This window comes from Convolutriloba macropyga, chromosome 6 (assembly GCF_964194025.1).
Source record: "Convolutriloba macropyga chromosome 6, txConMacr16.3, whole genome shotgun sequence".
Classification (NCBI taxonomy): domain Eukaryota; kingdom Metazoa; phylum Xenacoelomorpha; order Acoela; family Convolutidae; genus Convolutriloba; species Convolutriloba macropyga.
Genome location: NC_134473.1, coordinates 59,227,750 through 59,241,621, shown reverse-complemented (window position 1 = coordinate 59,241,621; position 13,872 = coordinate 59,227,750). Strand labels below are relative to the sequence as shown.

General features: G+C 31.8%; 1 protein-coding gene across 1 annotated transcript; it reads right to left on the bottom strand.

Annotated features, from left to right (window-relative positions):
• Nucleotides 1-4,753: 4,753 nt before the first annotated feature.
• LOC142341361 (uncharacterized) lies at nucleotides 4,754-12,750 on the bottom strand. The gene is made up of 3 exons (XM_075392289.1): nucleotides 12,623-12,750; nucleotides 10,746-10,991; nucleotides 4,754-5,049 (listed from the first exon to the last, which is right to left on the bottom strand). Exons 2-3 carry the CDS (start codon nucleotides 10,984-10,986, stop codon nucleotides 4,754-4,756), a joined length of 537 nt encoding a protein of 178 aa, XP_075248404.1. The 5' UTR covers nucleotides 10,987-10,991; nucleotides 12,623-12,750.
• Nucleotides 12,751-13,872: the final 1,122 nt, after the last annotated feature.

Sequence of the window (13,872 nt, the reverse complement as noted above, 5' to 3'; positions counted from 1 at the left end):
CGACTTTGAAACGAACATTGTTTTGATTTGGAGAATATCTAAATTTTTTTCACATGTCCTCAAGTTTTTTTTAAAATTCGCTAATCATTAAATGCAAGTTTAGAACTTTAACCTCAAGAAATTTAACCCACAATCATGATTGGGGGAAAAAGCTATGGAACGCAAAAAAGCAATGTAATTTTGCAAACAACCTACCTTCGCAAAATACTTTAAATATAAAACTTTTGTTAGATTTTGGTTTCTTTATCATGGTAAAATTATTTACAGGAACAAAATCCGCACAAAGTGTGACTTGAAAATATTGTTCCCTTCATTAGAAGAGTATTTGAGATCGTTTATGCTGTCATCTTCTTTTTCCAAAAACCAGCACCCGTATGGGAATGTCATATAAATTTTGAACAAAAAACGACTGCATATGAAGAACATTTATTTGCCAGAGCAATTTATCAGAGCATTTTTCCTCAGCAAAAAACTATTTTTGAGGCTTTCAAATAAAAGGCTTGCTTTTTCAGCTGCTCTGTTGTTTTTAATTAGAAAAGATATATACAACCCATGAGAACATAATTTAAAGGAATTTGAAACGAATTGTCCATGAAATATTTTGGTTGTAAAACTAATTTTTGTATCAATTCAACACTTATCATTACATCAAGCGCTCAAAATATTAATTAAATATGAAAAAATTCGGGTAATTGCTTAATTAATAATATACGCTAGTAAAAAAATTCAATTTTGAATGTAATCAGCAGTAATTTTGTTGCAGTTTTACAATGACTTCAGGTCTGTCAACCACGGTCCAATTCAAAACACGAAATCATTTTCGTAAAATTTTTCTGAAGTAAGAAAAAGCCTCAAATAAAACAATACCACCGAATTTAAGAAATATAATAGTTGCGCATAATAAACGATGAAACGTTGATATTAAAATTCAAATCAGAAAGTTTTAAAAATTAGTTGATTGTTCCAGTCCTGTGACCCAAAAGTCTTTGAATTATGTATTTATATAGTTATTTCAAGGCGACCTAACTTCTTGTTTAGCTGATACGATCAACAAAATTATTCAAAAATATTCGAAAAAGATAAAGTTGGTTCAGATTAAGACTTCTTTTGACAAGAATCCGCGACGATTTTTTGTGCAAAAAAAGTTTAAGAAATTCAGAAATTCTGAAACTATAGATTTTATTAAACTTCAGTTTTCTCAATCTATCAGTTATCTAAAAAATTTAACTATGTGTTTTCGCAAGAATGAACATGCATTTTTTGTTCGAGATTCTTACCTCTTCTTTCCGAGACGTTTTCGTTTTCAAAAAACAATTTTTACGTGTTTCGATTATTTGTGACTTATTTCTTTCACTAAGTTCTGATGAATCACACAGCGTAGAATTTAGATTTTAGTTGTAAATACGAGGAAAACAACTTACAGAGGAATCGAGGAACATTATTCTATTTTTTTATTTTGTCACGGCATTTTTTTCGAATGGTCTTGTGTTTTTAATTTGCCATTTTTTTCATTCTAATCTCTTATTTTGTTTTTCAAAGAGTTGATTTAAAGCCAAGATTGCCAATTTTTGACGATAGAATTTCCATATTTTTTCCAATTTTTTGTATTTTCATTTAATTTTTCTTTGTTTTCTTTTTTTCTTAATCGCGTTACAGTTTTACCTCGTTTTACAACGTTCTGCATCAATTTTCTGTGCAAAAAATATTTAAGAAATTCCGAAAATTTGAAATTATAGATTTTTCTCAACTTCAGTTTTTTCAACCTGACAGTTAGCTAAAAAAAACTTAACTAATTGTTTTGCAAAAATTAACAAACATTTTTTGTTCGAGATTCTTACACATTCTTTCCAAGACGTTTTCATTTTCAAAAAACATTTTATGTGTGTTTCGATCAGTTGTGACATATTTATTTCAATGAGCTCTGATAAACTACACAGCGGAAAATTTAGATATTAGTTGAAAATGCAAGGAAAACAACTTACAGAGGAATCTACGAACGTTTGTTTGTCACAGAATTTTTTTTCCACTAGTCTTGTACTTTGAATTTGCCAGTTTTATCAGTCTGAGCTCAAGTTTGTTTTCGAAAAATTGCTTTTAAAGCCCAACTTGCAAATTTTTGACAAAAACAATTTCCTTGTTTTTTCCATTTTTGTCAATTTTCATTTAAATTTTATTCTTTTTTATTTCTATTAATCGCGTTACAGCTGTTCCTCGTTTGATTCAGCTTGTTCGTATGCAGCTCAACAAAAATTTGGGGTAAACTGAAAAATTCGACTTATCGATCATTCTATCAAAAAAAACATATTTGCTTTTGTTCCGACTAATGTGAACAGTTTGCGATTTGATTAATTACAGCATCAAAAAATTTAATTGAGAGAACGTCTCGTTTTTAAAATTTGACTAACAAATTAATAACAAATGACTACAAAAGTATAAAGTTTTTTGTTCCTGATTTGTTTTGTTTTGCTTTTTTGAAACTAATGACTATTAATGAATCAGGACCCTAAATAAATAGTGAGCCTCCCTAAATATTGAATTAAGTTAATCTTTCAGATACCTAATCATAATTTAAAACCGTTTGACTTAATTCCTCGGTTCCGGAAAAGCTTTATGTTTAAGCTCAAATATGTGTCTTATTTGGTTACTTTTCCACGTTTCAAATTCACCTAAACTTAAATTTAACAAAAAAAGATCTGAGTCTCAAAGTTGAGTTAATTGAAAGAAAAGAGTAGGAAAGACAAAAATGCCATCTTTTAACCATTGAGGGATGACTGTACTTTATGACGCTGCCGTTGAAATTTGTAAGGTGGTCTCAAACTCTATACGTGGAACAGAATGATTGATAATAGTGAATAGTAAATTTGTCCCGATAACTGGCAGGTTGTCTGATTTATTTTTCTTGTCTGTTTTTCAAAACAGTAAGCAATAGTGTGCCCTGATCTTTTACAATTGGTTCAGAATGGTGTAGGATTTTGTCTATTTCTTGGCTGGTTGTGGTCAAAAAATTCATTTATTGTGTTTTTTTTCATCCAGTTTGTGAGCTCTGTTAGATTTTTTAGTGGCTGAATTTCGGATTGATTATCGAAATTAGACGAACTGGCTCAAGCGTACTGTGTTTTTAGCGAAACAAAAAATTGTGAGCAATTTATATTTTAGAGGTCAGCGTTTGGAAATTACAAGAAAATATAACACGTGTTCTAATAAAGATAAACACGTGTTTATTATGGCAACGGTGGGAAATATAGTCCAAGTTAAGAAATGGAACTTAGAATGGAAATATAAGTCTATTAAAAAAATTAATTTTCGGAATTGTTTGTGCTGAAATTTACAATTTTATTTGATTTGCCTGGTGGATACAATTAATTATATAAAGGAGGAAAAAAATAGCAGAAACAGGATCACTCAATAAACACTATGAGAATTACCAGTTATGGGCGAGCGCAATTTGACTAGACAGCCAGAAGTAAAAACCCTTTACTCAAAAATGTTTAAATGCATCAAAGTTTGAATGTTGCGGGTCAGACTAGATCCCAATTCACAGAGAAGAATTCGTCTTTTACCATGAACGAACTTGAATCATGGTTCGCAACAGAGGTTCTCGTTACTCACTGGGGCCAGAGCCATAGAGACGACGTAGCAATTAATTTGTTGGTTTGGAAATCCCAAGTCTGATAATCAGACATCTGTCTTTCGCCAACTAATTCAATTGACAATCTGATTGTAAATCAGTGGTCAGTTTAGGAGAACATGGAATAGCACATTCAACGATAACTTGAAGCCGTTTGTAGTTCGTTCTTAAATTGTATTAATAGTTCAGCTCCTATCGTAGCAGATTTAAGCGTTATGTTTTAGGCGTACACAGTATGTTCTGAAAGTCTTTCGAATTTCCAATTAATACCATGCGTACATGAGTTTATTTTATTCTATAAGCGACCAATTGATACTCAAATTTTACAGATCTAAAGTCAGTTAAGTCTCAAAGGGGTCTTAGAGAACGGAAAGAGGTTTGATGTTGATCATTTAAAATAAAAACATAATCCCAAATCAACAGTCAGTTTTTAGAGAACTAGTTTAAACAGACATAAAGCGATTAAAAAGGGTAAGATTTTCTTTGTTCGATATAAGTCATTTGTGGAAAACCAAAGCGAAATTGTACTTTTCAACTAGTGAGAAATTCTAATTGTTTTCAGAGTTATCAATTCTGATTACAAAGAATATTTATGCTGACATGGTTTTGAATTAATAGTTTCTTAGATCAATCGAAGCCAACCTGACTTCAGTTGCTATATCCGATATTCTGCTCTACCTAGTGCCTCCGTCGTTTTCCTTCTTTTTCTGAGCCCAGTTATTGTTACACAACAAAACTCTGGCATACTTTTCTGATTCTTCAGAATAATATGCGACACACAAAAGCTCTATTTCATTCAACTTTCAGTTGTGTGGAATAAGACTAATGCGGTATTTCACCAAGCTTATTTCTTTCACTTCGCTTCTTTATCTATCTGAAAGTTAGATTCCAAGTGACAGCAGATTTGATTTTTTAATGTCCAAAAATCATTTTGTCGTTACCAGGTTTATAACGTATTTTTGGTTTATTGCTGATTGCATTTACTACACTAACTAAAAGAATTTTTACAAGAGTTTTATTGGAATTTCTAAAGAAAATTTACAAATAAAAAAGTAAATGTTTAAAAAACAGTAAACATCTAAAAACTATAAATCTAAGAACTATCTAAAGCACATCGGTATAAAATTAGTTCAATACTGTAAAGTTTGAAGCCCTGTTTAAATCGTGATCACCTCTAAAGTTAGAACGGGTGTTCATTTTAGCTTGAATAATCATAATCTGACAAGTGTTGTCGTCATGTTCCTCGTACCGAAATGGCTCACCATAATGTCCAACAGAATATAAATTGGGGTTCTCTTCTATAGTCTTTGTGATGACATGCTGATTGGCTGTACTTGCTTGAGGTGTGAACACTATAGGTCGGTTTCTCCACTCCCGATAATGCACCCCAATTGCTGTATTTATTATCCCGAATCCAACTCCTAATTGTTCAATGTACTTTTCCCCATTTGTTCTTCCACAATACACTTATTTTATTCTTCCACATATTTTTACCTTATATGCTTCAATTCTGATCTTATCTTATTTGTTATCTTCCCCCCTAAAATTGATGTTCCAACCTTTTATGAAATGGAGGTTAGGAACTTTATGCAAGTTTGACGTTTATTTGATGAGATAATTGCGGTATATTGATATTCTTTGCGAAGAGAAAGAGGAGCGGTATCATAGAAAATCTCTCAAAACCCTGCATCTTTATTTGAAGAGATTTTCACATCTTTAAATTGTTCAGGAAAAAAGTAAAGGTTGATAAAACTTGCAAAATTTTTCACTTTTTCGGTTATGACACCGTCAGACTGCTCGATTTCTTTCTAATGGGACTCCATTTAGCTAGTCTTCATCTTTTTGAGTCTCCAGTTAAGTGTTTTGGTACTTAGCTTGTTTCTCTTATAGAACGCAAAACATCTGAATAGGCGCTGCAAAGAAAATATTTTTTTTAATAAAAGACCCATTATCGTGCTTTATAGACTTTCAATATGGCTCATGGGGAAGCAAACACATTCTGCACAATCTACTTATCACAACTGCAAAAATTCTTTTGAAAAATTGAGTCGAAAATATTGTCCCGACCCATACTTTAGAGGGGAGGGAGGATCTATATACTCAAATGGGATTTTTTGTTCGATCGATTTTGGCCGATCGAAATTCGAAATATTCATCGTAGAGAGTTGTGAGTGGTATAATTGGAAAGTCCCTACAGCCTAGAATATGGAATTAAGTTTTATTTTGAAATTCGTTTCTTACAGTGAGTTATCCAGGTTTGAAGTTTTATGAATATTCTACATTTTTTTTTCAAATTTTGCGTAATTTTCGCTAAAATTTGCCAATATAAATTTCAATTCGGCTAATAAAACCTAAAGAATGTTAAAATTGTTACGCTTAGATTTTGTTTATACCTTTAGAGATATAGGAGAGTTGCTTATTTGTTCGATTGATTTTCTTCAGCTAAAATTTTTGATAAAACTTTCCAACTTCACAATTTTTTCATCAAAAATGGCACCAAGTAAGATTTTTTGGTCCACTTTGTTTAGATTTGCCGAAAACAGAGACTTAAAATCCGCTGATAAATTCTCCAAGAACTCCGCAAGAGCACTAGTTGAACGCTGGTTTCCATAAAAAATCTTCTTGGATTAAAACGTTGCCGGTTTTTTGCAAATTTATCTCGACAAATATAAAAATTGCTTTATCTTTTTTATTTTTGAAAAATTTCTTTTTACAATTATACTAATCCGCAAAATACTCTGCAGAATCATGTGGATTTTTAAAGGCGCGGCAAACTCGTGAATAGGTTTGATGGCATCATGAATCCTTGCAAAAAAAAATAATTTTTTCGAATTTTATTTGGGCGCTGTTTTTTTTTCAAAAAAATTGCTTCTGTTTGTTTTAATGTTATTTACCGACGAAAGTTTCAAATAACGACCCAATTAAAAAAAAACTCCATATTAAGTGAAAAGGGAGACCAAATGAATTTGTAGTTGGATTTCAGAGAAAAGCTACTGGTTTTCATGGCTCTGTCGAAGATTTTTTGTAAACATTAAATAAATTCTTGGGTTTTGCCTTTGTTTTTTATTCCTTTCGCAGTCTGATTATTCAGCCTAAATAACCAAAGATCCAAGTGACATCATTAAGATGTGTAAGTGAACCTACACAATGCGTTCGGCTGTTATCTATTGTCTCTCAGGGCTTTGATTAAATTTGTTTCAAGAAAACTTCAGTGATTTTTTGTTTTTTTCATCTTTTTTCTATCAACTTAAAGCTCAATCTAAGTAAAAACTGGTCGAACTTTGTTTTTATAGAAAAAATATAATAAAATTGTTACGTTCTTTTTAAAAAACGACTTCTAGGTAGTACTGCAAGTTTTCATGCAAACTATTGGGATTTTTGTTTGTAATTGCTCAATTTTTTAGTTCATTTTTGTTTCTTTGATATAATACTTTTATAAGCTCATTATTGAGAGGATTCTTTGTTATTGTTGCTTCAAACATTAATTTTTCTGATGGGATGGTTAAACGTTTTGACCTTAGCACTTAGAAATTTTGTTTTGTAAAAATTTTGTGAGTTTTAGTTTTTTTTCAATGTTTGTGGTTCTTTTTGTTTTTATTCCGAAATAGGCCAATCACAATGAAGACTTTGTTGTGTTCAAAGAAGACGCAAGTGAAGATATAAAATCCGCTGACTAATGTCCTATAATTATAATTGCTTCAACACTCTGATTTTGTTAACTAGTTTGTGAAATTTTTCTGTTCTGCTGGTATTTGTTTGTATTATGTTGTCATATCACTTAAGTTTACTAATATTACGCACAATAAATTAGCTATTATTCATAGTGAACACTTTTTTTCGTTGTGTCCTTGAAACTTTTTATTTTCAAAGAAGTCCATGGGGTTTAGAGCTCTGCCAACTTTATAAATCTTACATCTTTTGAGTTGTGGCTCAGTATCTGGACTATAGCTAAATCACTTCCCTCATCTAGTCAACTACAATTTGCTTTTTAAAACAGTCTTATTTTGCAAAAATTGTTGTTGTTCATGGTAATACGAGTTTTCATCAAATGTCCGTGATTTTTGAACGTTTGCCTATTTTTTTCAAGTTTTTGTTTCCTTTGCACACTATCACAATAATGCGTCGTTTCGTCTCTATTTGAGAAAAACCTATTATTGTTCTTAGTGAGCACTGTAAAAATTGGTCTGGACGCCGTTTTAATGGAAATGAATATTTTTCACCTATAATTGTTGTTCTTTCTGTAGTCGTATAACATATCCTGGATACGGAGCGGTCGCAATCACTTTTTATCGAAGTAATATTTGATATCAGTTGATAACTAATGTTTCTAATGACTTTCAAATTTTTTTTAAAAAAAAGCAAAAAGTTTTCTTTAGCTCTTCTTTTTTGTTATCGTTTTGTATTTTACAATTTCCTCTTATTCTCATACCTTACGTTCATTATTGAAAGTTTTCATTGTTGTTGCTGCACCAAACATTAATTTTTTTGATGATTAAAATTTTTGTTTTTTGTCTGCGATAGGGCAATTACAAAACTATTTACAATAAAGATACCAAGAATTTACTAATTAAAATGAAGATTTTATGATATTCATTAATGACGCAAGTGAAGATATAACATCCCCGAGGCTAATGTTTTATAATTATAATGACTTCAACACTGTGGTTTCATAAAATAGTTTGTAAAACCTTTCAGTTCTGCTGGTTTTTTTTGATATGATGTACTCTTATGACTCAGGTTCACGCAAGTTAAAATTACGCGTAATTGATTTTCTAAGAAGTTGCACGATAAACTGGCTTGTTTTTAACTTGAAAATTTTTTTTCGTTGTGCCCTTTGAGAAGAAATAATCAATGGATTTTAGAGCTTTGCCAATATAATGAATCTTATTTCTGTTTAATTGTGGCTGAGTATCTGTAATATAGGCAAGTCAATTCCTTCATTTAGTCAACTACAATTTGCTTTTTAAAACAGTTTTATTTTGCAAAAGTGGTTTCTGTTCTTGGTAATAAACATTTGCCCATTTTTTATGTTTTTGTTTTTTTTGCAGAGTATCACAATAATGCGTGGTTTCGTCTCCTACTGAGAAAAACTTATTAGTGTCCGCAGTGAGCACTTTAAATTTTTTTGTAGTCGTATGTCAGATCCTAGATACTTAGTGGTCTCAATCATTTTCTATCAAAGTAATATTTGATATCAATTGATAACTAATGATTCTAAAGGCTTTCAGATTTTTTTTCAAGTTTTATTTAGCTTTTCTTTTTTGTTATAATTTTAATCTTTTTTTTTTGTATTTTACAATTTCGTCGTTTTTTTAATTAGCCAGGCTCAATATTTAGAGGTTTCATTGTTGTTGCTGCTCCAAACATTATTTTTTCTGATGGTTAACCGTTTTGACTTTAGGGCTTAGACATTTTGTTTTGTAAAAGTTTTGAGAGTTTTAGTTATTTTTAAAAGTTTGTGGTTCTTTTCGTTTTTATTCTGAAATAGGCCAATTACAATGAAGACTTTATTGTGTTCAAAGAAGACGCAAGTGATGATATAAAATCCGCTAGCTAATGTCCTATAATTATAATTGCTTCAACATTCTGGTTTCGTTAACTGATTTGTGAAGTTTTTTTTCTGTTCTGCTAGTATTTGTTGGTATTATGTTGTCATATGACTTAGACTCGCTATTGTTCAGCGAAATTGGATTTCTAAGAAGTTGCACAAAAGTCCAGCTGTTATTTAAGTTAAGTTTTTTTTTCGTTGTGACTTTTGAAATAATTTATTTTCAAAAAAATCAATGGATTTCAGAGTTTTGCCAAGTTTTTAAATCTTATTTCTGCTGAATTGTGGCTTAAAATCTGTAATATAGGCAGGTCAATTCCCTCGTCTATCAAGCTACAGTTTGCTCTTTATAACAATTTCATTTTGCAAAAATGGTTTTCGTTCATTGTAATACGAGTTTTCCTAGAACGTTTGTCATTTTTGAACATTTGCCCATTTTTAGGTTTTTATTTCCATTGCACAGTATCACAATAATGCGTATTTTCGTTTCCATTTGAGAAAAATTTTTTTAGTATGCGTAGTGAGCACTTGATTGTTTTATTGGCTGGGACACCGTTTTAGTGCAAAGTTTAAATTTTTTCACCAGCTTTTGTCGTTCTTTTTGTCGGCGTATGTCATATCCTAGATACTGAGCGGTCTCAACCACTTCTTATCGAGGTATAAATGATTTGTCTTGATATATAATGATTTTTATTATTTTAAAGTAATATATTTTCAAAAAGCAAATTTTTAAAACTTTTTTAAACGTTTTTTTAGCAACGTTGGTCAATGACAGGTCTCATTGGCCCTCTAAGGTAGATTGTTTGATTCAATCAATGAATTGTTGAACGGTATGTTGAATTTTGAAATTTTTTATCCCCTTCTCTTTTGGTAGACAATTAAGAGGTTGGAACATTATTTGCGAACGCACATTACTGAGCCTCCTCATTTTCTTAATTCTTTGATCTTTTCCTCCAAACTTTAGAATAATGGTATTAGGATGACATCAATGAGGTTTCTTTTTTTGACAAATTGAAGGAAGTGCTTCGGAAATTGATGTTTTTTGTCATAATTGAGCAGGTTCTTTGCAAACATTTCACTGACTTTGAAACCAAGCAGAAAGTTATGAGTCCAAGAAGACAGAAGAATGACGGAAATTCAGTTCCCCCCTTTAAAAAAATTTCAAATCGAAGAGGTCAAAGACTAAACTATATGAACACAATTGATTTGCCCCAAGTTTATATTAATGCAAACTTCCTCCATGAGCGTCCTTGAGAATCTTCATTTTCTAAAATCATTGAACACATGTACAACTAAATAAAAATCCGTAATATTTAGTAATATTTTCTAATTTGGCTAAATATATTCTTGCCCGAAAATTGAGCACCTCTTTGGACCGGCGTGGAATAGCGGTCTTTTTGTCAGTTATTTTACTACCAGGACCGAGGTATAATCAGAAAACATCAATTTGCTGTGAACGGCGGTGATAAACATTTTTTTCTCCCACACGAAGATTGCAGTGAATACGGCGAAGCTCACTGAAAACCACAAACAAAATTTAAACCCTAAGAAATAGGAGGGGAAGTGTACCCTGATTCCTCAACTGTTTCCTCAACGCTAGTCTGTTCATCTCAATTAAGCCACTGTCACCATAAAATCTTCTCAAATCGACCAGACTTCTGTTTCGCTGGCTTTCATATCCCAAAGCTTCGATTTCTGTAGAATGGATTAGCCTGAAGCAACCATGGGGCTCTACTGTTCCATTATTGCCGGTTAGTTCACACGCGATGACCCATAGACTTGTTGACGCAAATTTATCCGTCAGTATCATTTTGTCTTTCAAAAAAATTTTAGGATGATGATAAGGAACACTATAGTGTCTGAGTGGAACACTGATAATAATCAGTTTGAAATAAAAAGAAAATAAATAGTTTTTTTGGACACTGGCGGCAATGATGTTTCTCGAGTCGAAACTTCCTCTACTCAGCCCTTCGCAGCTAAAAGCTACTTCTGATCAGTTTTAGATTGCTTTAACAAGCATTCATACCCCTGTGCAGTAATTGAGCGTGAAGTTGAGGGAAGATATCAACATTGATGTTTTTTTATAGTTTTGCTCCTATTTTAACCCTCAAGGAGTCCTTTGATTTTAAATGTACATCTGAACTCGGGCCGAGGAATTTACCACAAAAACTAGTATTGGCAAAAATTGCTAATTTTTTCTTTAATTTCGCGTTTCTCTTGAGTATTTTTTAAATAATAATGATTTTAATAATAATATTCAGTAATAATAATAATAATATCTTACATAATTTTTTGCTTTGATCGATCTGAGACACCTCTCAGGAGGCTTCACCCAGGGAAAAGAGTGCATTAAAGAGTAGACAAAAGAGTGTAATTATAGTGTATTTTTGAAAATGTATTAAGAGTGGACCAAAGAGTGCAAAAAGTATACGAAAAGATGTAATTTTCTTAAAATTACACTCTTACACACTTTTCCTTGCTAATTAAGAGTGGAATTGGCTTTACACCCTTATTCTCGCTTAATAACGGTGGAATACGGGTGGACGCCCCGGCCCGGGAAATATGTTTTTAATAAGGACAAGAAGTAATGATCCCTTGGCCGTATAGTTTTGAGAGGTATTTGGAAATGATAAATGATCTATTTCAAATATGGTGAAAAATTTAAAAGGCTAAAAATATTGACGAAGTTTACAACCGTCTAAAATTCAAACTCCTTGCTGATGTAATCAACTGGCTGTCCCTTTCAAGACAACCGAACTATCTATTTTTTCCGTATGAAATTTCAATCAATGTCAGCTTTCGGTTTTTCGGTGATTTCTAATATTTTGCATCGCAAAATGTGACACACTTTGCTATCCAAAAATTTTTGCGGTAAACATATGGGGCCTTTTAAAAAATGAGCAGTATTCAATTTGGCTAGAAACACCAAAAAAGTCGAGAAACGCTTTCACAACTGTGGATTGCTTTCTTATCCGCTACCCTATACCGAAAGATGTTTCTCCCAGCTTTGAAATTGAGCAGATCTGGAAAAAAATATGATAAAACCGTATCCTGTAGCCAATAAGAGCATCGCTTCACTTCATGCCTGGTGCCTTCAAACGGCAGTAAAAGTACTAAACGAATTTCTTCAATCAAATTAAAAACCTTAGTCTTAATTGTAGTTAATTGTATTTATCAGTATTTGTTCAATTTCAACAATAAATCACTGGTTAAATGTCTGGATTGAAAGTGAAATTTTTTAGTGTCTCCCTACATTTCTTGCTTTCGAGTAATTTTCAACCGAACAAATCAATTCACCCTTAAAAATAGTTCCAAATGTCTACAACGGAAACTGCGCAACTCAATGATAGTTTTGATCTCGTAAATAAATTATTTGATCTCTGTTATAATTTTGAATCTGTTTTTACAATTTTAAGAACGGTTTGAATTAGTTCCTTATCATCCACCTGTTTTTGAGCAACGTTCAACTCTGATTTGCGATGGGTTGTCCTTGCCAAACTTCCAGCCCAATTCTTTGATGTAGACATCATATAGGATACTGCCGGCAACAGAAACAACATCTGGAGTGTGGTTGGCATTTGTTACCACATAAACTACGTTCTTCAGAGACGAAGAGAGAGTGCACAACTGGTGTTTGAGAGCGGATCTCATTCTGTCACTCTAGATATTTAAATACATTTATTCAAGGTCTCAAAATGATTGTTTGGAATACCGAAATGGCCCGCTCGAAATGTTTTTAGAAACTTAATCCCATGTGGGTTTTGACTCACTCGGACCATAGTAATATATTACATCAGAACTTTTTCAAGATATGTATCATGAAGATCTATTCTGATATACTACATTACTAGGGTCCGGGTAAACCAAACGCAAAAATTTTCAAGTATTTAAAATTTTTCGCGATATTTCTTTAAATAAATTCATATATTTTTTTCTATGAACTGATATGTTCGTAGTACGAGAAAGACAAGCAGGACATCCTAGGAGCAGAAATTCATGGAATATGAGCCGTCGTTACTATATTTAAAATTGCCGTTTGAAAGCTTATAAACTTTAGCACGCAGTTCTTTTTTTCAAAATATGAACAAAATTTCTTAATTACAAGAAGTGATTAATGCATAGGCTGCCTCTTATTATGGCTAAAACTTATAACCTTTTCAACGGTAAAATTATAATTAGTTACGATGGCTCATATTCCATGAATTTCTGCTGCTATAGGATGTCCTGCTTGTCTTTCTCGTAATACGAGCATATCAGTGCATCGAAAAAGTATATGAAATTATAAACAAATGTCGAGAAAAATTTAAATTACTTTAAAATTTTTGTGTTTCGTAACCTATATAAAAATTAAATCTTGAAGGTTTCGCAAAAAATGGCAAAACGTGTGAATTTGTTTTTATCTTGTTGATCAAATTTGCAGCAACTTTAACCTTCGAACAGTTGCAAAAATGTGCTTTGATCTCTAGCAAAGCCAAATTTTTGGATTTTGATACGGTGTTGAAAACACTCAACAACTTTTCTGTAACTTACCAAGACAATTCGCACAACTAAATTTATTTATTGACAGTGTTAAAATTGGTTCTCATTTTTCTTCTAAAAACAATGAGCAAAAATAACTTTATCCTGTTGAAAACAAAATAACATTTTAAGACCATCAGGGCCGCCGTAAATTACTACTAGTAATGCAACTAAAATT

Coding starts and splice junctions, on each gene's coding strand:
- LOC142341361 (XM_075392289.1), bottom strand. CDS start 10,986: ATGATACTGACGGATAAATTTGCGTCAACAAGTCTATGGGTCATCGCG. Junction 5,050..10,745: donor GAAACAGTTGAGGAATCAGG/GTACACTTCCCC, acceptor TTGAACAATTAG/GAGTTGGATTCGGGATAATA.